Raw genomic sequence first — 23,289 nt, 5'->3', positions numbered from 1 at the left:
GAGTCTCCCACATGTCTTTTGGCAAACACCAAACATGTTTGCTTATTTTTCTCTGGTCAACCTTCCATAAAGCCCAGCTCTGTGGAGTGTACGGCTTAAAGTGGTTCTAATGGACAGATACTCCAATTTCTCCTGTGGAGCTTTGCAGCTCCTTCAGGGTTGTCTTTGGTCTCTGTTGCCTCTCTGATTAATGCCCTCCTTGCCTGGTCTGTGCGTTTTGGTGGGTGACCCTCTCTTGGCAGGTTTGTTGTGGTGCCATATTCTTTTCATTTTTATAATGGATTTAATGGTGCTCCGTGGGATGTTCAATGTTTTGGATATTTTTTATAACCGAACCCTGATCTGTACTTCTTCACAACTTTGTCCCTAACCTGTTTGGAGAGCTCCTTGGTCTTCTTGGTGCCACTTGCTTGGTGGTGCCCCTTGAGTAGTGGTGTTGCAGGCTCTGGGGTCTTTCAGAACAGGTGTATATATACTGAGATCATGTGACACTTAGATTGCACACAGGTGGACTTTATTTAACTAATTATGTGACTTCTGAAGGTAATTGGTTGCACCAGATCTCATTTAGGGGCTTCATAGCAAAGAGGGTGAAAACATATTCATGCAACACTTTTCCATTTTTATTCTTTTACATTTTTTTGAAACAAGTAATTTTTTTTATTTCACTTCACCAATTTGGACTATTTTGTGTTTGTCCATTACATGAAATCCAAATAAAAATCAGTTTAAATTACAGGTTGTAATGCAACAAAATAGGAAAAACGCCAAGGGGGATGAATACTTTTGCAAGGCACTGTATGCCCCTCTGGTGGGAGCTAAACAGTTATCATCTGTGGATTGAGAGTTCAAAAGCATGAGTTAAACTTTGGACCCCTCGATCAAATCTTCCTGGTTCCCAGCCAATCCCTGTGGCCTAACGCTCCAGTTAATCAACCGATTGGAGATTCACATCCAATAAGATCACAGACCATTGGGGATATTATGCTCCCTGATTCGTCAGTCGTCAGGAACGGCCTCGTCCATCCATTTCATATATGGCAGGCTCCCGTCCTCAACTGGAAAACTCAGCACCTCTGGAGTCTCATAGGGATGGACAGACCTGGGGTGGAGGGAAAGAACAACATAGACATTAGGCAAATTAGCCTCCCTACTGCCTTCCTGAGACCTGAAGTACTGTTGCCCTGGACCCAGAAATGCTTTGGCTTTACCTGACATGTAACTGCTTGGAATGATTTCTAAAGGAACCAAATGTAACTTACTTGACAAAGTCTGTGACCCTCTGGATCATCGAGGTCCTCGTCTTCACAAACTACAATGCAGAAAAGTCCCTTTTATCACTCTGGAAAGTTGGTTTCAACTCACAGCGTAATTCTGAATGACTGGCCATAGACTTAAAAGCTCAGCCAAATAACCATACCATCAGAATTTCCGTCGCATCTTGAATCTCTCCTTTCCAGTAATACCTATGGGACAAAACAAAAAAACTTTGGGACATGCAGTAGGAAACTGTACACACAGTGAAAAGTATACTTTGTGATTAGGAGTCCCATAGGGCGGCGCACAATTGGCCCAGCGTCGTCCGGGTTTGGCCGGGGTAGGCCGTCATTGTAAATAAGAATTTGTTCTTAACTGACTTGCCTAGTTAAATAAAGGTACAAAAATAAATAATAATAAAATAAAATACACACTCAAATGTAACGGTTCTAAATAGTACCAGATAGAGGTTCTTTGGCTTGTAACCAAGACCTAGAAATTAACACCCCCCACCTGCCAAATGCAGGTAGATTTTCACATTGGCAGGTAAGAGCCAATTCATGCTTGATCCGAAAATGTGGTTGGAGGAGCTATATGGATGGTGTGACGCTAATGCAGAGCCTCCAGAGGCACGCAAAGGCCAAAATGAGCTCTGTACTGCATCGTCATGCACCTCTCATATTTTGTAACAATGCGCAGGGCTCCGTAGAGCTCCGCATTGACATGATTGGTTGACGATAGTTGGGGTAGGAGATCCTGCATAAACACAAACTCACTTCCTTGACAACTTCCTTCACAACAGCTCTGAGCTTTGAAGCGAAGCACAAGAAGTATGTATGCACTGACTTCAGCAGTGGACATATGTGACCCGATTCAGGAAACTTGGCGTATGTCACAAGTCATGACTTCACAGGAGAGACGTTTGAACGTCTCGGAGAACTGCAAATATGTTGCTACTGCTCTCAATAACATTGCTGCCCTGAATTTATCGGGCACTATCAACAAAGGTCAGTGGGAAAAAGTTGTGGACTCATTTCTGGAGGACGATCGTGGCATGCTGACTCTCTGATTATGAAAATGAATCAGATGATGAGAAATTTAGGAAAAAACATTCCCTGATTTAGGTAAAAATATTTTCATTGAAGAAGACATTGTAGATTAACTTACGTGTATGAAGTGAGGTTAGCGTTTGTGATGTTTTTGCAGAATGCCATTTTGCATGGCTAGTTATAGCCTAATGTTAGCTAGCTAACTAGCTAACATTAAACCTATTTGGTTAACTTTAGCTAGCTATGACAATCGGTTTGTATTGCTAGTTAAAGCTTGCTGTTAGCTAGCCAGCTGAAGTTCGATGGCTGCTTGCTAATTAACATTGAACCTATTTGGTTATCTTTAGCTATCTATGACAATCGGTTTGTATTGCTAGTAACGTTACTTTATGGATTGGGATTCAAGTAAAACATTTTTAGCTAGCTAACGTTAACATTACATGTCTAAACTAGCTTAACGTTAGTGATGGTTAGATGGCTGGCTTGGTAGCTAACATTAACTTAAGTGTATGAAGTGTGTGTAACGTAGGGATGAAACGGTTACCGCTTTCACGATAAACCACGGTAAAATTCCCGACAATTAGTATTACCGTTTCAAATTTTAATTGTCATTAAAACCGTGTTTGATTACCACGGTTTGAATAACTCACTGTAAATACTGTCCAGCATCAAACAAAGTTAGCAACAGTCTGATGCAGGCGCAGCATGCAACTTGGGTTGGTAGAGCATAGTGTTTGCAACGCCAGGGTTGTGGGTTCGATTCCCACGGGGGAATCGTACAGGGGAAAAAAATAAATGTATGAAATGTATGCATTCACTACTGTAAGTCGCTCTGGATAAGAGCGTCTGCTAAATGACTAAAATGTAAATGTAAAATGTGTGAAAACATGGCGAAAGACAATGACAGCGCTCGGGAGATTTTTCAGCCTTCTAAGAGGACCAAATCTGAAGTGTGGTCGTATTTTGGGGTTTATAAGAGTGCTGAGGGAAACATAATCGAAGATGTCAACAATGTAAACTGAAGCTTTCAGTGTTATTTACTCTTGTAAAAACACTACACGTTGTTCTGCTGCTGTATGCATCGTGTGTCTGCAGACTCTATTCGCCCATTGCACACGATAACATGTTATGTAGTTTAGTCACCCAACCAACATATTTTGTTCATTTAAAATCTGGCAGACGTCGACTTGGTTGTAAAAGTGTTCCAACAGGAGAAACACTATACAAGACTCCTGTATTTATGTCAATTGTTGGACTCATTACATTTACTATCACTGTCTTAAGACTCATTTGTATTTATGTAAATTGTCCATGGGGTCATTGCATATACTCAAATGCAACACAGAAGATAGACTGTGTGTAAGTGAAGAATAATTATAATGTAACACCACTAATAATACATTTGCTATTCCCTTGTTTACAAGGTGAGTGTGCAGCAGGCGAACCCAGTGATGCTATGGGTCCTTCCTTATCTACAGTTGTGACACAGACACTCGAGCAAGCATTTAAAAAGGCAGGCTGCTTATGCACCCACATCAAAAAATGCTCAAGACCTCACTGTAGCCCTTTCATATTACATTGCAAAGGACATGATGCCATTTGAAATTGTTAAGAGGCCTGTCTTTCTGAGGCTGACGAAGGTTGACATGCCTCACTACAAAGTGAGTGCTGCTCATTTTATTTGTTTTTGATTTGCTTACTTAAGGTTGTGTTCATTTATACCTGCACTAGGGAAACGTTTACCTCTCGTGGCCTCATGGTGCTATCTTTAATGTTAATGTTATTATTTTAATGTATTTGCACATAAAAAGTGCATAGTGCTGCTAGTTTTATTGGTGGGTTTTCAATATAAAACTTGGTGAAAGTATTTCAGTGTATCGGTACTTTCTGAACATTTCCAGCACAATTAACAATACTGCGATAATACTGATAACTGTGATCATATTGGTCACTATAATTGTGATATGAAATGTTCATACCGTTTCATATCCAATGTAATGTTAGTGATGTTTTCTCAGAATGCCATTTTGCATTGCTGATTATAGCATAATGGTAGCTATCTAACTAGCTAACATTGAACCTATTTGGGTAACTTTAGCTTGCTATCAGTTTGTATTGCAAGTTAAAGCTTACTGTTAGCTAGCAAGCTGACGCTAGATGGCTGGCTAGTTAACATTACGTGTATAAACTGTGTGTAGGGATGTTCTCAGAATGCCATTTTGCATCTATTGTATAATATTTGTATCGGGAATTTGTCTTTCAGCAACAGTAGAACATGCCTGACTCTCCTCCACCAGTCATACAAGGAGAATGGTCTAATGCCTCTCATCAAAAAGAGAGCTGGCCCAAGCAAGCACAGGTTACACCTGAAGCATGAGGACTTGCAGCGAGTGGTGAATTTCATCAACAACTATGCAGAGGATAATAGTATAATAGTATTACCAGGATGCCACCCAGGACACAAACACTTTGGTGGAAAGCTGCTGCCATCCCATGTGACAAAAGCAGCAGTGTTGCATCTCTACAAGGAATCGATGACAACACTTTATGTAAAGCATAAACACGTTTTGATTATTTAATTGACCTCCAACATGATTGGCACTACTATTATTGATCTCACATCCCATAGCTGGTTGGACTGGATGGAGGATGGTACGGTGCTGGTGGAAAGCTATGGCTGGCAATGACACCTGACTCCGTACTTTAGGCCACTGCCACAGATCAAGCAGTACCAGCACTTCAGGTGAATATCATTTTTATTACATTGTATGAGGTTATTCTTCTTATCTAAACTTGGGAGGTGAATTGATGTTGTGCAAGGCTGTAATGTCTTCCAATTTTTGGGGGCTTATTTCCTGTTTTACAGCTTCGATGCTCTGGAGTCTGGTGTTGTCGCCAAGGAGCGTTCGGACTCAGTCGGGACCAGGTTTCAGCTGCTGCACAACACTGACATCCTTCCTCCCATAGATGGTCAGCCTGTACAAGCACCACCTGGACTGGACACAGCTAGATAAACGTATCTTTCTGAGAAGATCAGGGAGTTTTGTGACGAAGAGGCTATGGACATCACATGCCCTGCACCAAAGTCAAGGGCAGGACAGAAACAGATTCCCTTGTTTATGCGTGGTTGGACGGACCAGTCATCAGCACTATCTGCAGTGGCTCTATTCAAATTACTCTTGCCTAACACACACGCCATACGTTGCTGCTACGAATGTTGTTTTTTATCCTGCTGCTCAGCCACTTTACTTTTGATTGTATGCATATAACTACCTTGTCTATCACTATCGTTATTAATATTATTTGTGTACATACTGTAAATAATATTTTATTTATATTGACACTATCTATTTCTGATATTGCTACTATGCAAGTAACCATTTGGCGGTACCGTTTACACCTTCTGTAGAGACCCATCCACTTAGCAAGCAAAATGAATATTGGTATGTGTGGTTGTAACATAATTTTGTGACATACCACAACAATATCATGTGACCGTATCAAGTGTCCAACACATAAATATATGGCGCATGCATCTGTTTATGTACTGTACATGTGCACCTCACTCAGTTTTCATGGCCTTAACTTATGTATGGAATACTATGTGATAAGTGCATGTGTAACAGTAAATAAAGTATGCTAATGTACTGGTGTGAAGGCATTTGGGCAGTGGTGTGAAGTACTTCGGTAAAAATACCTTAAAGTACTACTTAAGTATTTTTTGGGTTATCTGTACATTACTTTGCTATTTATATTTTTGGCAACTTACTTTTACTTCACTACATTATAGATAATGTACTTTTCACTCCATACACTTTGACAGGAAAATTGTAAAATTCACACACTTATCAAGGGAACATCCCTGGTCATCCCTACTGTTTTTGATCTGGCAGACACACTAAACACATGCTTAGTTTGTAAATTGTGTTGGAGTGTGCCCCTGGTTATCCGTAAATAAAAAAACTGGTCTGTCTGGTTTTAATATAAGGAATTCGAAATGATTTATACTTTTGATACTTTATTTTTAAAACCAAATACTTGTAATCAAGAATTTTACTTTTAAGATTTCTATCATTACATTTACTCAAGTATGACAATTTAGTACTTTATCCACCACTGGAGTGGCTGGCGATTATAGCATTTCTTTCACATGACCCATCAATTTAGACAAGGGTGTCTGGGCTAGTGTCACCTAATATTTCTAAAATATTTTTATCTGGACACTTTCTGTTTACCTGGAGTTTTTCCTTATTGTAGGCTACTACCATTTTTAGTCTTAATCTTTACTACACTACTCACTGTTTAGCACATGACCTCACATGTGAATCCTTAAAGAGATGGGTGGGGCTAGCTTAACCTGTTTGGGATAGGGGGCAGTATTTTCACGTCCGGATGAAAAGCGTGCCCAAAGTAAACTGCCTGCTACTCAGGCCAGGAAGCTAGGATATGCATATAATTGGTGGATTTGGATAGAAAACACTCTGAAGTTTCTAAAACTGTTCAAATAATGTCTGTGAGTATAACAGAACTTATTTGGCAGGCGAAACCCCGAGGACAAACCATCCAGGATTTTTTGTTGTTGTTGAGTTCACTGTTTTCAATTATTTTCTATGGGAATGCAGATTTCTGAAGCACCTGCTTGCAGTTCCTATGGCTTTCACTAGATGTCAAAAGTCTTAAGAAATTGGTTGATGTTTTTCTTTTGAGTAATGAAGAAGTAGCCCTTTCCTTTCTGGGTGTCAAGGCAAGTGGAATGTTTTGTTTGGGCGCGCACCCTGTAGCTCGCTCCACTTTCATTTTATCCGCTATTGAAGACAGTATATTCCGTCTTAAATTGTATCAATTATTTATGTTTTAAAATACATAAAGTTGGATTAGGAAATCAAATCAAATCAAATGTATTTATATAGCCCTTCTTACATCAGCTGATATCTCAAAGTGCTGTACAGAAACCCTGCCTAAAACCCCAAACAGCAAGCAATGCATGTGTAGAAGCACGGTGGCTAAAGTTGTTTGAAATGTTTGGACCAAGTTTACAGGTAACTTATTCGATAATTTGTAGTCATGTAGGGCGAGTTGGAACCAGTGTTTTTCTGAATCAAACGTGCCAAATAAATGGACATTTTGGGGATATAACGATGGAATTTATCGAACAAAAGGACCATTTGTGATGTTTATGGGACATTTTGGAGTGCCAACAGAAGAAGATCTTCAAAGGTAAGGCATGAATTATATCGCCTGGCAGGTTGAAATATGATTGTCATGTGTTTGTCAGTTGGGGTGCTGTCCTCAGATAATCGCAGGGTTTGCTTTCGCTGTAAAGCCTTTTTGAAATCTGACACAGTGGCTGGATTAACAAGAAGTTAAGCTTTATTTTGGTGTATTGCACTTGTGATTGTATGAAAGTTAAACATTTCTAATAACTTATTTTGAATTTCACGCTCTGCAATTTCACCGGCTGTTGTCCAAATATTCCGCTAGCCGTAACAGGTTTTAAGAGAGTGTGAACAATGCTGAATGGGTGTAGACAAAGGAGAGATCTCCAGGAGGTACCAAAATATTCAAAGGCCCTTTTCTCAAAAGTGAGTTTATAAGTTTATCAACTTTCAAAGAAGAATTACTTTCCCATTGTTCCTCAAAAATGCAGTGTATGATATACCATTTTGTAGAGTCTCTACTTTTTATCAATGTAAAAAAATACAATTTCAAATTTTGCTACATAAGACCGATTTGAGCCGGTCAGTCATATCACTGTAAATGCTGCATCGGAATATCACTGTAAATGCTGCACTGTAGATCCAGCGATCGGAATGACCATGCAGTGCCTTTCAGAAGTTAATTTCACCAGCCACATTAGCGGGTGGTCAGGGCTCCCCAGTGTGAGCATTTCACTCACAATTGTGAATAAAATAGTAAAATAAATGCTGCAGTAGCTGTTTTCAAAGTATTTCTAACGTTTTGTTTCATAGCTGGTTAATTAAATCGCACAAAGTCAAAGAACTACGAATCCGATTTAGCCTATTCCATCTCGCGCTGCAACACTGCCTTGCTGGGGGCTGGCTGTGCACACATGAAGAGCTGAGTAAAATATTCATTTTTAGAAGCGCTGAGCACAGGCATAATAGTTGGTCTAATTTACTTGAAGTGAAAGTCTACTGAAGTGAGACTTTGTCCTTGTGTTTCTTGGCTATTTAAAAAGTTTTTGTTCACAGCTAAGCTTTTTTCTATGTTTGAGTTTCAACTGCTAGGGAAGAGAAGACAATGTTTCTACTTGTAAAACTCAATCTCACAGGCACAAATATGTCTCTAGACGTGCAACCACGGTAACCTTCCGCCCTTACACTGGCAGATTAACATTTTTGTCTCTGTGATATTTTGGTTAAAATGATCAGGTCACAAAAATCTTAATTAAACAATATAGCACATTACTTCTTACTAGTAATACATGTATTGTTTTAAAAACATTACAAAGTGTGCTCATACATATTTTGGGTGGTAAAAAATCTGAGTGGCTGCCATCTTCCTGGACTAAAAAGTAAATGTTTTGCCCTGCTTGTAACCACAGAGTAACCCTTTTTGGTGCTATAAAGAACTATACATTGTTTTTTAAAAAGCACAAAAAATGGGTTCCACTATGGTTACCTTTTGTGGGGCTATATAGAACCCTTTGTTATGGTTCTTTATCCATAAAGGTTCTATAAAGGGTTTATAAAGAACCTTTCTCAATCTAAAATGTCATTTTTAGATCCTTTTGAAGAAACATACATGTTTTTTTATTCTGGTCAGCCATATTATTTTATTCAAATTCCAAAAATGTTATTATTGTGTTAATTGACAAGTTGAATGAAGTGAGCAACATCTGGAACAACTGGGGTCCTTGAGGAGAGAATTGAGAACCACTGACTGACAAGGCCATACATGAGTCTTTCACAAGAGACCATCTTTGCCCATAGTCATAGATAATGTCATTCCATAACCCAACACATTAGATAAACTGGAATAAAACACTCACTCATGGTTGCACAAAAAGTTAGTCTCAAGTCAAGCAGGACTTTCAGTAACAGACGCAGCCACTTTGATTGACAGCTGGCCAACATCCACAGTTTCTCTACAGTGACACAAATCACACAATGGCCTGCTAATGTGATGTAATCTATCTTCCTCTTATCTTAGACCATGAATAACAATATATGGTCTGTTCTCATAGAGGCTTGTCAATGTTTAAACAGCTCCTCAACGAGGTGTTACTGAAGTTACACTTTCAGGAAATAGAACAGCTTGACCTGCTACTAAAATAGTTACCTATCAACCCAGTTGAATGCTGAGTTAAAGGAAATACCCAGCAGGCAGCAGGTAGTGTAGTGGTTAGAGAATTGGATTTGTAACCGAAATGTTGCAAGATTGAATCCCTGAGCTGACAAGGTAAAAATCTGTTGTTCTGCCCCTGAACAAGGCAGTTAACCCACTGTTCCTAGGCCGTCATTGAAAATAAGAATGTGTTCTTAACTGACTTGCCTAGTTAAATAAAGGTAAAATAAACTTCCAGTCATTGCGCTAATGTGTTTTCGCACCAACTGTCCTTATCTGACCTTCTTTTGGTGACTCAATGACATTGTGCATTCAACTTATAGATAAGAAACTATTTTAGTAGCAGGTCGCTGCTGTTCTGTTTCCTGAAGGTGTAAATTCAGTACCACCTTTGTGAGTAGCTGGTAAATCATTGACAAGCCTCTATGAGAACAGAACACACTTTCTTATTCATGGCCAACGCATTTACAGGCTTACACACTTTAGATTGAAACTTTCTCACACTTTCTCACACTTTAGATTGAAACTTTCTCACTCTCCTGTGGTAATGTGAGTCATTGATATTCAGTAAAGTAACCACAATAGTGTTTTCCTTAGCAACGGGAACCCATACTCAAGAAGTGCATGCGTGCCAGCCAGCTAGCCAGACAGAACTTACATCGTAGAAGTCCTGGGCAGAATATTGATGCATGCTGCCATCCTCCTCTCCATAAGGGCTCTGTGGACAAGAGGGGGAAGGAGGAGAGAGACCTCAATTAAACCCTTATGGATATGATCTGGTTATTTTGAGGATGTGTTGTTTCTAATTTTGAAAACAATTGAGAACATTTCCTCAATACTACTACGAAACTGAAATATGTCTTACCTACATTTTTTTTTACCAGCATGCCACCTGTGTAACTAGAGGAGATACAACTCTAGATCACCTTTACTCCACACACAGAAATGTATACAAAGCTCTCCCTCGCCCTCTAACAAGAAGTACCAGTGATGCGCTCAATACGGAAGTGGTCCTATGAAGCAGATGCTAAGCTACAGGACTGTTTCGCTAGCACAGTCTGCAATATGTTCTGGGATTCATCCAAAAACATTGAGGAGTTTACCACATCAGTCACCGGCTTCCTTAACCTGTCTGGGCTAGGGGGCAGTATTTTCACGGCCGGATAAAAAACGTACTCTTTCCCAGAAACGACAATATGCATATTATTAGTAGATTTGGATAGAAAACACTCTGAAGTTTCTAAAACTGTTTGAATGGTGTCTGTGAGTATAACAGAACTCATATGGCAGGCAAAAACCTGAGAAAATTCCAAGCAGGAAGTGGCCTGTCTGCGATTTTGTAGTTCTCCCTTTGCTTCTCCATCGAAACTACAGTGCCCGTGGGGTTATGTAGCACTTTCTAAGGCTTCCATTGGCTCTCTAAAGCGTTCAGAAAGCGGATTGACGGGTCTCCTGTCTCTGGGCAGATAACAGGAGCACAGTTTGTCAGTGGACTGCCTGGTGGCTAAGAGATTGGAAATGCGCTAACGTCCAACCTAGCCCATAGAGGTTAATAAGTACATCGACGATGTCGTCCCCACAGTGACAGTACGTACATATCTCAACCAGAAGTCAATGGACATCCCAACCTCCCAAGAATACCGAAGTAACCACTCTAAATGACTACCTCATAGCACTCACATCTGTAGCCATGAAATGCTTTGAAAGCCTGGTCATGGCTCCACATCAACATCCCAGACACCCGTGACCCATTCCAATTCGCATGCCTCACCAACAGATCCACAGACGATGCAATCCTTATTGCACTCCACACCAGAACTGGGCGGAAAATGTGCATGAGTTTCAGGTCCCTGTATTAGGGTAAAACTAGGTCCTCAAAATAAGACCTTATGAAATATATATGTATTTTGTATTTTATTCACTTTGGATCTCACTTGGTGAAATCCATTGGACAGAAAATGGATGAATCTAATAACCATTTCTCTGTCCTTAACAAATACAGTCATGGGTGATAACTCTACAATTTAACCGAAAGGCAAGGCACGGCGGGAAATATTTGAATACGGCTTTAGACTAAGCAGTGTATTAATTTAACACTGTTCCGGTGCCTATATGTCAGTGTTCATTTGTTTTATTTTAACAGTGGAGAATTTGCTGTGCAGCATAGTGTCAAAACTTATTTATATTTATCTGTACACAATATCATTGGTTGGTTGGTTGGGTTTACTTGATTACCTATACCTGGGGCATGTTCAGGAGAATGGAAATTAAAATAATATTCAGACAGAAACAGACAGTATCTGTCCCAATCCAATGGACAGATGTTAAAATCAACTCCGTGGCCCATGGGAGACTGGACACTCACAAGGCGTAAGAGATTGGGGAGGCAGTCTGGGCACCCTTTATCTATCCAAGAAGATACAATCCAGTTATCAAACTGGTTTGCCCCCCCTTGATGCCGGACCTACCAGCCCCGGGAGTCAGCATGGATCCTGGGTGTATACCAACAGCCGGCGGCCACCAAGTGGCACCTCCCTCGTGGCCACGGCAACCACAGTTCAGCAGGTTGCTTCCCCATCGGATTCCATGACGACCACCATCATGGTGGGCAGCTCGATGGTGAGAGATTTTGGCCTGCCTATGATCTGTGGACCAACCAAGGTCCACTGCCTGTGTCCATGACATCAACTCCCTCCTGCCCACGGTTCTGGCCAACTACTCTAACATTGAGACCATTGCCACTCACATAGGTTTAACAACCTTCGTTTTTGGCAATCTGAGGGAGGACAACAAAAATGTTTTAAACATGCTCGCTAGCACAGGGAAGATAATAATAATCTCTGTTCCCCTCCCATGCTACCGAAGGGGTTCAGAACATTTCAGCCGACTCTTTGCCCTGAACAAGTACCTGAAGAAACTTTGAAACAACAGGAATGTCTCTTTTTGTGACAACTTTGATTTGCTGTGGGAGAAACCAGCACTTTTTAACCTCTTACATCTAGACGTTCCACTAGCGGAACACCTGCTCCAATATCCAATGATGGGCGTGGCGCGAAATACAAAGTCCTCGAAAATCCGAAAACTTCAATTTTTCAAACATATGACTATTTTACACCATTTTAAAGACAAGACTCTCCTATATCTAACCACACTGTCCGATTTCAAAAAGGCTTTACAGCGAAAGCAAAACATTAGAATATGTCAACAGAGTACCCAGCCAGAAATAATCAGACACCCATTTTCAAGCTAGCATATAATGTCACAAAAAACAAAACCACAGCTAAATGCAGCACTAACCTTTGATGATCTTCATCAGATGACACTCCTATGACATTATGTTATACAATACATGCATGTTTTGTTTAATCAAGTTCATATTTATATCAAAAAACAGCTTTTTACATTAGCATGTGACGTTCAGAACTAGCATTCCCACCGAAAACTTCCGGTGAATTTACTAAATTACTCACGATAAACGTTCACAAAAAACATAACAATTATTTTAAGAATTATAGATACAGAACTCCTTTATGCAATCGCGGTGTCCGATTTTAAAATCGCTTTTCGGTGAAAGCACATTTTGCAATATTCTGAGTATATAGCCCGGCCATCATGGCTAGCTATTTTGACACCCACCAAGATTGGTACTCACCAAACTCAGATTTACTATAAGAAAAATGTGATTACCTTTGCTGTTCTTCGTCAGAATGCACTCCCAGGACTTCTACTTCAATAACAAATGTTGGTTTGGTTCCAAATAATCCATAGTTATATCCAAACAGCAGCGTTTTGTTGTGTGTTCAAGACACTTTCTGAAGGGTAACAAAGGGCGCTTTTCGTGACAAAATTCAAAATATTCCATTATCGTACTTCGAAGCATGTCAAACGCTGTTTAAAATAAATTTTTATGCAATTTTTCTCGTAAAAAAGCGATAATTTTCTGACCAGTGTGGTTAGATAAAGGAGAGTCTTGTCTTTAAAATGGTGTAAAATAGTCATATGTTTGAAAAATGGAAGTTTTGGGATTTTTGAGGAATTTGTAATTCGCGCCACGCCTATCATTGGATATTGGAACAGGTGTTCCGCTAGCGGAACGTCTAGATGTAAGAGGTTTTAATCTTACATCTAGATGTTCCGCTAGCGGAACACCGCTCCAATATCCAATGAGAGGGCGTGGCGCGAAATACAAACTCCTCGAATATCCGAAAACTACTAATTATATGCATATTCTAGTTTCTGGGCAGGAGTAATAACCAGATTAAATCGGGTAAGTTTTTTATCCGGCCGTGAAAATACTGCCCCCTATCCATAGCAAGTTAGCTATTTAAATACAGATCTCAGAATGTGACTACTTTTCAGATTTGCTGCCTTCAACTAATGTCAGGGGCTGCAACTGGGGCTGCATGTTCCAGATAGAAATATAATGACTAGAGCACATACAATGTCCTATAATATTTCAATCTATCGGACAGCAGAACATATTTTATCTAAATCAAATCAAGCTTTAAAGAATTATAGATTAACATCTCGTGAATGCAACCGCATTGCCAGATTTAAAAAGAACTTTACTGGGAAATCAGACTTTGCAATAAACGAGGTGGTATGCTCAGAAAAATAGGCTAGGCGATACATGTTAGCGCCATCTTGGAACCATCTAAAATCAAATATACTATTAAATATAAATATTCCTTTACCTTTGATTATCTTCATCAGAAGGCACTTCAAGGAATCCCAGGTCCACAACAAATGTAGTTTTGTTCAAAAAAGTTAATAATTTATGTCCCCATAGCTTCTTCTTGTTAGCGCGTTCCGAAGGCTACTCAAAATGTACCGTAGTGCGCTGGACTTGTCGTCACGAATGTGCAAAATAAATATATTTAAGTTCGTTCAAACATGTCAAACGTTGTATAACATAAATCTTTAGGGCCTTTTTCAACCAGAGCTTCAATAATATTCAAGGGGGACGATTGCATTGTCTTACTAAACGTTTCAAAAGGGGAGGGTAGCCAGGGGCGCACGCATCATAATGGTAATGGCCCTCCCCCTGTGACCAAGTTCCAAAGCCTCTCTTTCGGTCAGTTTGTATCATAGAAGACTCAAACCACTTTGTAAAGACTGGTGAAATATAATGGAAGCCTCAGGAAGTGCTCAATGAATCCTAACTCACGGTGTGTTTTATAGGCAAAGTGCTGAAGGTGAGTCCACAAATCAGATTTCCACTTCCTGTTAGGATCTGTATCTGGGTTTTGACTGCCATATGAGTTATGTTATACTCACAGACACCATTCAAACAGTTTTAGAAACTTTAGGGTGTTTTCTATCCACATCTACTAATTATATGCATATCCTAGCTTCTGAGTTTGAGTAGGAGGCCGTTTAAAATGGGCACGTATTTTTTTCCAAATTCACTGTAGCGCCCCCTATCCTTAACGTGCGTTAAGAGGTTAAAACTATAGTTATCCCAGGTCTGCTCCACACTGCCCTCTCCCACCTGAACAACTCCATAGTGCCCTCCAAGCTCATCACTAAGCTCAGGACCCTGGGACTGAACACTTCCATCTGCAACTGGATCCTGGACTTCCTGACAGGCCACCCCCAGGTGGTGAGGGTAAGCAACAACACATCAGCTACACTGACCACCAATGCGGGGGTCCCTCAGGGGTGCGTGTTTAGTCCCATCCTGTACTCCCTGTTCACCCATGACTGCGTGGCCACGCACAACTCCAACACCATCATTAAGTTTGCAAACGACATGACAGGGGTTGGCCTGATCACCGACAACATTGAGAAACCCTATAGAGCGGAGGTCAGTAACCTGGCAGTGTGGTGCCAGGACAACAACCTCTCCCTCAATGTCAGTATGACAAAGTAGCTGATCGTGGACTACAGGAAATGGAGGGCAGAGCATGCCTCCATCCACATCGACAGGGCTGCAATGGAGCAGGTTGAGAGCTTCAAGTTCCTCGGCATCAACTAAGGTATTATCATGGACCACACACACCAACACAGTCGTGAAGAAGGAACGACAACACCTCTTCCCCCTCAGGATCCTGAAAAGATTCGGCATGGGCTCTCAGATTCTCAGAAAGTTCTACAGCTGCACCATTGAGGGCATCTTGACTGGCTGCATCAGCACTTGGTATGGCAATGCGCTACAAAGGGTTGTGCGTACTGGGTCAAGCTCCCTGCCATCCAGAACCTCTATACCAGGCGGTGTCATAGGAAGGCCTTAAAAATTGTTAAAGACTCCAGCCACCCAAATCATAAACTATTCTCTCTGCTACTGCATGGCAAGCGGTACTGATGCACCAAGTCTGGAATCAACAGGACCCTGAACAGCTTCTACCCCCAAGCCATAAGACTGCTAAATAGTTAGTTAAATAGTTAACCAAATAGATACCCGTACTATCTGCCTGAACCCTTTTTGCACTAAATCTTTTTACTCATCACATATGCTGCTGCTACTGTTGATTATCTATCATGTTGCCTAGTGACTTTACCCCTACCTACAGTGGCATGTGAAAGTATTCACCCACCTTGGCATTTTTCCTATTTTTTTGCTCTACAACTTGGAATTAAAATGAATTTTGGGGGGGTTTGTATCATTTGATTTACACAACATGCCTATCACTTTGAAGATGAAAAATATTTTTTATTATGAAACAAAAAATAAATAACACAAAAAACTGAACTTGAGCATGCATAACTATTCACCCCCCAAAGTCAATACTTTGTAGAGCCACCTTTTGCAGCAATTACAGCTGCAAGTCTCTTGGGGTATGTCTCTATAAGCTTGGCACATCTAGCCACTGGTATTTTTGCCCATTTTTCAAGGCAAAACTTCTCCAGCTTCTTCAAGATGGATGGGTTCCACTGGTGTACAGCAATCCTTAAGTCATGAGGTCCAGGATTTGAATAAGCCATTCCAAGACGTTTAAATGTTTCCCCGTATACCACTCGAGCGTTGCTTTAGCAGTATGCTTAGGGTCATTGTCTGGAAGGTGAACCTCTGTCCCAGTCTCAAATCTCTGGAAGACTGAAACAGGTTTCCCTCAAGAATTTTCCTGTATTTAGCGCCATCCAACATTCCTTCAATTCTGACCAGTTTCCCAGTCCCTGGGATGGTGTTCTCGGGGTGATGCGAGGTGTTGGGTTTGCGCCAGACATAGCGTTTTCCTTGATTGCCAAAAAACTACATTTTAGTCTCATTTGACCAGAGTACCTTCTTCCATATGTTTGGGGAGTCTCCCACATGCCTTTCGGCGAACACCAAACATGTTTGCTTATTTTTTTCTGGCCACACTTCCGTAAAGCCCAGCTCTGTGGAGTGTACGGCTTAAAGTGGTCCTATGGACAGATACTCCAATCTCTGCTGTGGAGCTTTGCAGCTCCTTCAGGGTTATCTTTGGTCTCTTTGTTACCTCTCTGATTAATGCATTCCTTGCCTGGTCTGTGAGTTTTGGTGGGCGGCTCTCTCTTGGCAGGTTTGTTGCGGTGCCATATTCTTTCAGTTTTTTAATAATGGATTTAATGGTGCTCTGTGGGATGTTCAAAGTTTCGGATATTTTTTTTATAACCCAACCCTGATCTGTACTTCTCCACAACTTTGTCCCTGACCTGTTTGGAGAGCTCCTTGGTCTTCATGGTGCCGCTTGCTTGGTGGTGCCCCTTGTTTAGTGGTGTTGCAAGCCCTGGGGCCTTTCAGAACAGGTGTATATATACTGAGATCATGTGACAGTTCACGTGACACTTAGATTGCACACAGGTGGACTTTATTTAACTAATTATGTGACTTCTGAAGGTAATTGGTTGCACCAGATCTTATTTAGGGGCTTCATAGCAAAGGGGGTGAAGACATATGCGCACACCACTTTTCCATTTTTGTTTTTTTAGATTTTTCTGAAGCAAGTCATTTCTTTCATTTCACTTCACCAATTTGGACTATTTTGTGTTTGTCCATTACATGAAATCCAAATAAAAATCTATTTAAATTACAGGTTGTAATGCAACAAAATAGGAAAAAATCCAAGGGGGCTGAATACTTTTGCAAGGCACTGTATATGTACATATCTACCTCAATTACCTCATACCCTGTAAATCGACCCGGCTGTTACCCCATGTATATAGCCAAGTTATTGTTACTCATTGTATATTTATTACTTGTGTTATAATTTTTTTCTCTCTGCATTGTTAGAAGGGCTTGTAAATAAGCTTTTCGCTGTTAGTCTACACCTGTTATTTTACGAAGCATGTGACAAATAAAATTTGATTTTTTTACTTGATTTGACTGCTCTAACCTGTGACGACAGGAGGGAGGATGGACATTTACATTTTGGCATAAGATCGTGGCTTTTTTGAAAGCTACTCAGTGTTCTCTCCAGGCAGGCACATGGTAAACAGAGAATAGCTCATCTACATGCACCACAGATTCAGGGAAAGAGGAAGCTGCACTCACAGTAGTGCTCCACTGGCTTATGGCTTACACAGCTTACTCACTTATTTCCTATAAATGCAGAAAGAGAAAGCAATAATAACAGCTTATGTCTGAAGTGAACGTAACATCACTCAGTATTCCGGAATGCTCTAAATAAGTATTTATTTATTAATTTATTCTTTATTTAATTTTTTAATGAGTCATCTACAAATAGGAGAGAACTGACACATTGTGGAAATACTAATTACCTAGCATATATTCTAGTTAGTGGTTAGATATATCACATGGGTGATATTAATAGGGCCAGGAGTTTTTCCTGACCAAGTGTCCTCACCAGGAAAAACTCTGGGCTCTATACCGAGACCGGTCTTGAGGACTACAACACTGGAGTGTAGTATTCTGTTGTTACAGTGTGGTAATGGTATGCTGTCCCAACCTGGTCTCAGAGCATTTTGTATCATTCTGTATCTAAATCCGAGAAACTCTGTTTAGTATGATATGTTACGATTGGTATGGTATGTATTAATTTGTGGATGTCCATCACCCATTTCGTAAGATGTGCTACAAATTACAATTTGTATTAAATGTTACGAATTTGAAAATGTACAATATGTAAAGAATATGCCAAACGTAGGATATGTTACGAATGCTATGTCGGTGCTAATGTTAGCTAGCTTGCTAACGTTAGCTAGGCTAGGGGTTAGGGTTATGTTTCAGAGATAGGTTAAAGTGTTTAAGTAACCATCTGTCTTATGTAACCATAACAAACGTAACATATCATACTAATTTGAGTACCCTGCTTTTACATTTACTATATTATGTCTAGTCTATGAGACCAGGCTGGCTGTTCTGTAGCCTACCTGCCTATGTCCTTGGCTGCCTGTTCATTGGGGCAGTTGATGAGGAGGACAGAGTGGTGTCCAGGTACATAGCTCCCCATGAAGGCAGAATGGAGCTGGACACACAGGGCCCTCAGCATGGGATACATGGACATGGTCAACACCATTCCCTGGAGAACGGACAGAAGGACGGAAGGGAGAACAGCAACATAATTCACTTTAATACAATCGCAAGATGTCACCCACACAGTAACAAATTGCTGTAAATTTACAGCAAAACTTTCACTGTGAGGTACTGTAATTCTAAATTACAGTACCATGCTGTTCCGCTACACTGATTTAGAATTACAGCAGCATACTGTGAATTATGGTGCATTGTGGGAAAATGTTGTGGGGCGAAATAATCTCAGGCTCATTATCATATTTTGAGGATTGCCTTGAAAAGGGCTATATTTGTTGCACCCATTAGCGAGAATTATCTATTTTTCCCTGTAGTCAGTGCCGGTTTAGAAACTTTTGTTAAGGCCTCTACAAGTGCAAGCGATAAGAAACAGTACATATTAATTGGTATACTGTAATGTACAATTACATATTCACTGTTAGCAATTGCTGTAATTTTATTACAATACAATTTAACAATAAAGTACCGTATTACTGTTTTGCTGTATATTTACTGCAGTTTTTCATAAATGATGGTGCATTGTGGAAAAATGTTGTGGGAGAGGAAAGAATAGCTGGCTCATTAACATATGTTAAGTGGCTATATTTGTTGCAACCATTAGTGAGAATTCTGTACCAATTGAACTGATTTAAACAACTGTATACAGGGTAAAGATCAGAGTGACAGTGGATCTTAAACATCTAATGGTTGAATATTAACCCTCCTGTTGTGTTCTTTTCATGTTAATTAATTCTGTGTTCCCGGTCCAAAATGACCGCCATATTATAGCTGATTATAAATCCCTAATAATACATATATTATCACCTAATGTTGTGCTAGATCTTTTTATCAACTTAAGTTCTTGTGAACATTACAAGTTTTGAACTTCTATTTGCTATTTATGGCCTGTAGGCCTCATTGACCTGAGCTCATACAACTTGTTTTTGAGTAAAAAAAAGCATAATGTATGGATTATTTTGACTTTAACAAATACTCCGATGAAACATATTGTGCTATTTATCACAGACTACTTTGTGTCAAAGTTTAACAAGGACTCTCTCCTCCTTACCAGTGTCATGATCAAAGATGTGTTCATGAGCCTCACATACAGTATATCGTTTGGTCATTGTGCTGCCACAGAATGAATTGTGAGCAAGGCCTCAAAAAAGCTGTATATATCAGAGCTGTGAGAAAAGTTCTATATATTATTGAAACAATGTTGCGATTGTTTGTGATAATGTAAACAGGTGTGGTTCCCGTGGGGGAAAGATTATTTTGGGGAAGATTCCTGTTGGGGTTGCCATGGAAGCCAATAAGGGGAGTAGGGTGTGTGTGTGTGTGTGCTCAAACACACATAAATGCGGGGGTCTGGGAGAGGAAGTGTGTCCATCTGATGAATGGGCTTGTGCCTGAACTCAATTTTAGACACTAATTGTTGTCTCAGTCATTCATTTCTAATGACCGGTCATTTTTGCACACCACAGGTGTACAAAAGTTAAATAAAACACCCAAAATATTATGAAAAGCATCGAAACGTATTTTGTGTGTTCAGATGCCCTGTGTGGACAAAGTCATGGAACCTTAGGACAATCAGACTAAATAAACTACATTTTTCAGAGAGAAAACTTGTAAATTGGTCCAATTCGACCGGAACACAGCAGGAAGGTTAAGCAGTGTCCTTTTGATTTGTTTTGCCCTGTAATCACTGCCAGTTTGGAAGCCTTTGTTTAGGCCTCTAAAAGTTATTAAACACCAAATATTCATAAATATGCTGTAATATACAAATACCTAGCAGCCAACCTGCTTGCACTCATCCCATGTGATTACCGTAAAATACCAACATGATTACAGTAGCATTTATTTTCTTACATTATAGTAGGCTCATTTCACAGTTTTGTACTGTCAGTCATTGCTCTGTATTTTACAGTTACTTACAGGAAGCTGGTGGCAAGTTAATGTGAATATTACAGTAACGTACTTTGCACTAGCCAGAGATGGGAAAAGATACATCCAAAAGGTATGTTATTACAAATACAGGATATTTTGAAGACCAATATATCCTTAACTAAAACAACATTCCCAGTAACGGATAAAGATTTTTTTTACTTGCTATGACTGTGATATGTGTTTTTAAGCACCCTTAGATGAATGCACTGACCTGAAGTTGCTCTGGACAAGAGTGTCTGCTCAATGACCAAAATGTATTTTAGGCCAGTGACATACAAATTACAAAATAGGTATTGGAAGTATTGAAATACCTATTTCAAATACATGTAACAGAAATACTGCCCGTCATTGGCACTAGCTACCTGCACTGTAAATCTGCAACAGTTTACTAACCACTCTGCTTCCAGTAATGTACTGTAAATTCTATGAATACAGCATGTTACTGTAGTCAGGTGTTCCAGTAATATGCTGTAAATTTGTGTTACAGTAAAAGTCCTGTAAATCTACAGTAATTTACTGTACATTTACAGCAACCTTCTGGCTACTGTACTGCCTGTAATTTCCTTTAAAAATTACTGGAAATATTTTACAGTGCACCTTGAGGTGGTAGTAATGATGACATAACAAACATAATACTTTAACATATTTCTACATTTAACATTTATTTACTCAGAATACCTTTTTCCCCAAGGGAGAACCATGTTGCCCTTAATCACAGATCTAGTATTAGATACAGTACCCTACCGCAACTCCTAATCTTAACCATTAGTGAGCTGAACAAAACCTAACCCTGCATCATATATTTACATATATGCCTACATCACATCTCTGAGTTGAGGTCACTTCAGGACAAGTTGTGAAAGGAGTCAGGGCATGGTCCTGACCCTGACGGTCATTCATTGGTAGTCAACAAAGCCAGGTATTATCCATATAACTGTCCTCCCAGAATGCTGGAATGCTGTGTCCGGGAAACAGCTTGGTGACTCTCTCTGTCCTCTATCCTCTTGTTATTGCACTGCCACAGCTGAATGGTTAGTTAGAACAGATAGTGGCCAATTTATAATCCTCTCTCTCTCTCTCTCTCTGCAGCTCCTGTCCCTGCTTCATTGCAAGCGGCATGGTATGAGATGGAATGATTGGCATTTCACTCAATATTAAAGTACCCCCCGTCCAAAACATCCGCCAATATTTGTTATAATAAAACAGACTCATTTCACGTAGGCTAATTAAATACATCTGTGACTAGGCCTATTTGGTGAGGGTTGCCCCATATAATTTAACTGATCTTCTATAGCTAATGTGTTACTTATTGCTACAAAACTGCATCCAACGCGTAAATAATTTGCCACCTGCTGGATACATTATATCATTTTATTCAACAACATAATGAGCTTACCGTACAGATCACGAACAATCCCAAACGACAGAGAGTTTGAGCTAGGGACTCCTTGTGAAATCGTGGGTACAGCCAGTCCATTTTACTGCCAGTAGCAAATGTCAATCCGACCGAGTTATTCAAACTGTCAGGTCCGGGGGAGAGTGAGGTCGAGAACAGAGGCACCTTGTGCGCTCAATTTGTCCTGGAGAAGGGGAGAGTAGGCTGCTAACTTCTAGGCAGCTATGTGCTTACCCTCACCGACCAATAAAGTTCTCACTTCATAGTCCGTGAGTAATTTCTTGTGAATAATAGTCTATTTTGAATGTACAAAATCTGCAAAAGTTAACCTTACTCACTTTTCTGCTGGATAAACCATATTTCGGTGGATCAGCGCAGTGGCAACAAGAATCCGCTTGTCATTGGATGTTTGACACTTCCGTCCAACCAAACACCGGTTTCGCCCTAGGTCGCTACCCGAACCCCTGTCATAAGCAGCTTTAGTGCTGTAATAAACAAGTGCTTTTCGCTGGATGCGAGATAGTGAATAGAGAGAGGGAAGTATTTGTGTGCAGATTAGGAATATACATTTTTGTGGGCGAGGCTATACTGTAGGCCCGCTTGTTTGACAGGAACAATTGAGTAAATCTGCCAAAAATATGCACAATGAAACAGCTCCATTGACCTGCAAACCAACATCAGGGCCATGGCATCAACAACACAATAATGGTTGAGTTTATTGAACACGCAGTTCATAATTATAAAATATATAAATATGTTACGATAAACAAAGACATAATGACATGCCATAAAAATATTGCCACAACCTAATCCCACACTGTGAATATATAGATAATTTGAGGAACTTGATTTTCTTTATCATAGGCATCAGACATCTTCCTCCATTAATCAAGACACTG

At 40.1% G+C, this 23,289-nt stretch overlaps 1 protein-coding gene across 3 annotated transcripts; it reads right to left on the bottom strand.

Moving 5' to 3' along the window:
- Nucleotides 1-728: 728 nt before the first annotated feature.
- zgc:63972 (protein CutA homolog) lies at nt 729-23,079 on the bottom strand. Of its 3 annotated transcripts, XM_029768913.1 has the most exons (7): nt 22,729-23,077; nt 22,391-22,574; nt 18,909-19,057; nt 10,273-10,332; nt 1,421-1,466; nt 1,263-1,312; nt 729-1,102 (listed from the first exon to the last, which is right to left on the bottom strand). In XM_029768913.1, exons 2-7 carry the CDS (start codon nt 22,469-22,471, stop codon nt 1,000-1,002), a joined length of 489 nt encoding a protein of 162 aa, XP_029624773.1. In that variant the 5' UTR covers nt 22,472-22,574; nt 22,729-23,077; the 3' UTR covers nt 729-999. The 3 variants fall into 3 exon arrangements, with proteins under 3 accessions (XP_029624773.1, XP_029624775.1, XP_029624774.1); XM_029768915.1 differs by lacking the exon at nt 22,391-22,574 and having other exon boundaries at nt 22,729-23,079; XM_029768914.1 differs by lacking the exons at nt 22,391-22,574; nt 22,729-23,077 and adding an exon at nt 21,814-22,367.
- Between the last annotated feature and the right edge of the window lie 210 nt (nt 23,080-23,289).

The sequence above is a fragment of the Salmo trutta genome, chromosome 12 (genome assembly GCF_901001165.1).
Source record: "Salmo trutta chromosome 12, fSalTru1.1, whole genome shotgun sequence".
Classification (NCBI taxonomy): Eukaryota; Metazoa; Chordata; class Actinopteri; order Salmoniformes; family Salmonidae; genus Salmo; species Salmo trutta.
This window is presented reverse-complemented; position numbering and strand designations above follow the sequence as displayed.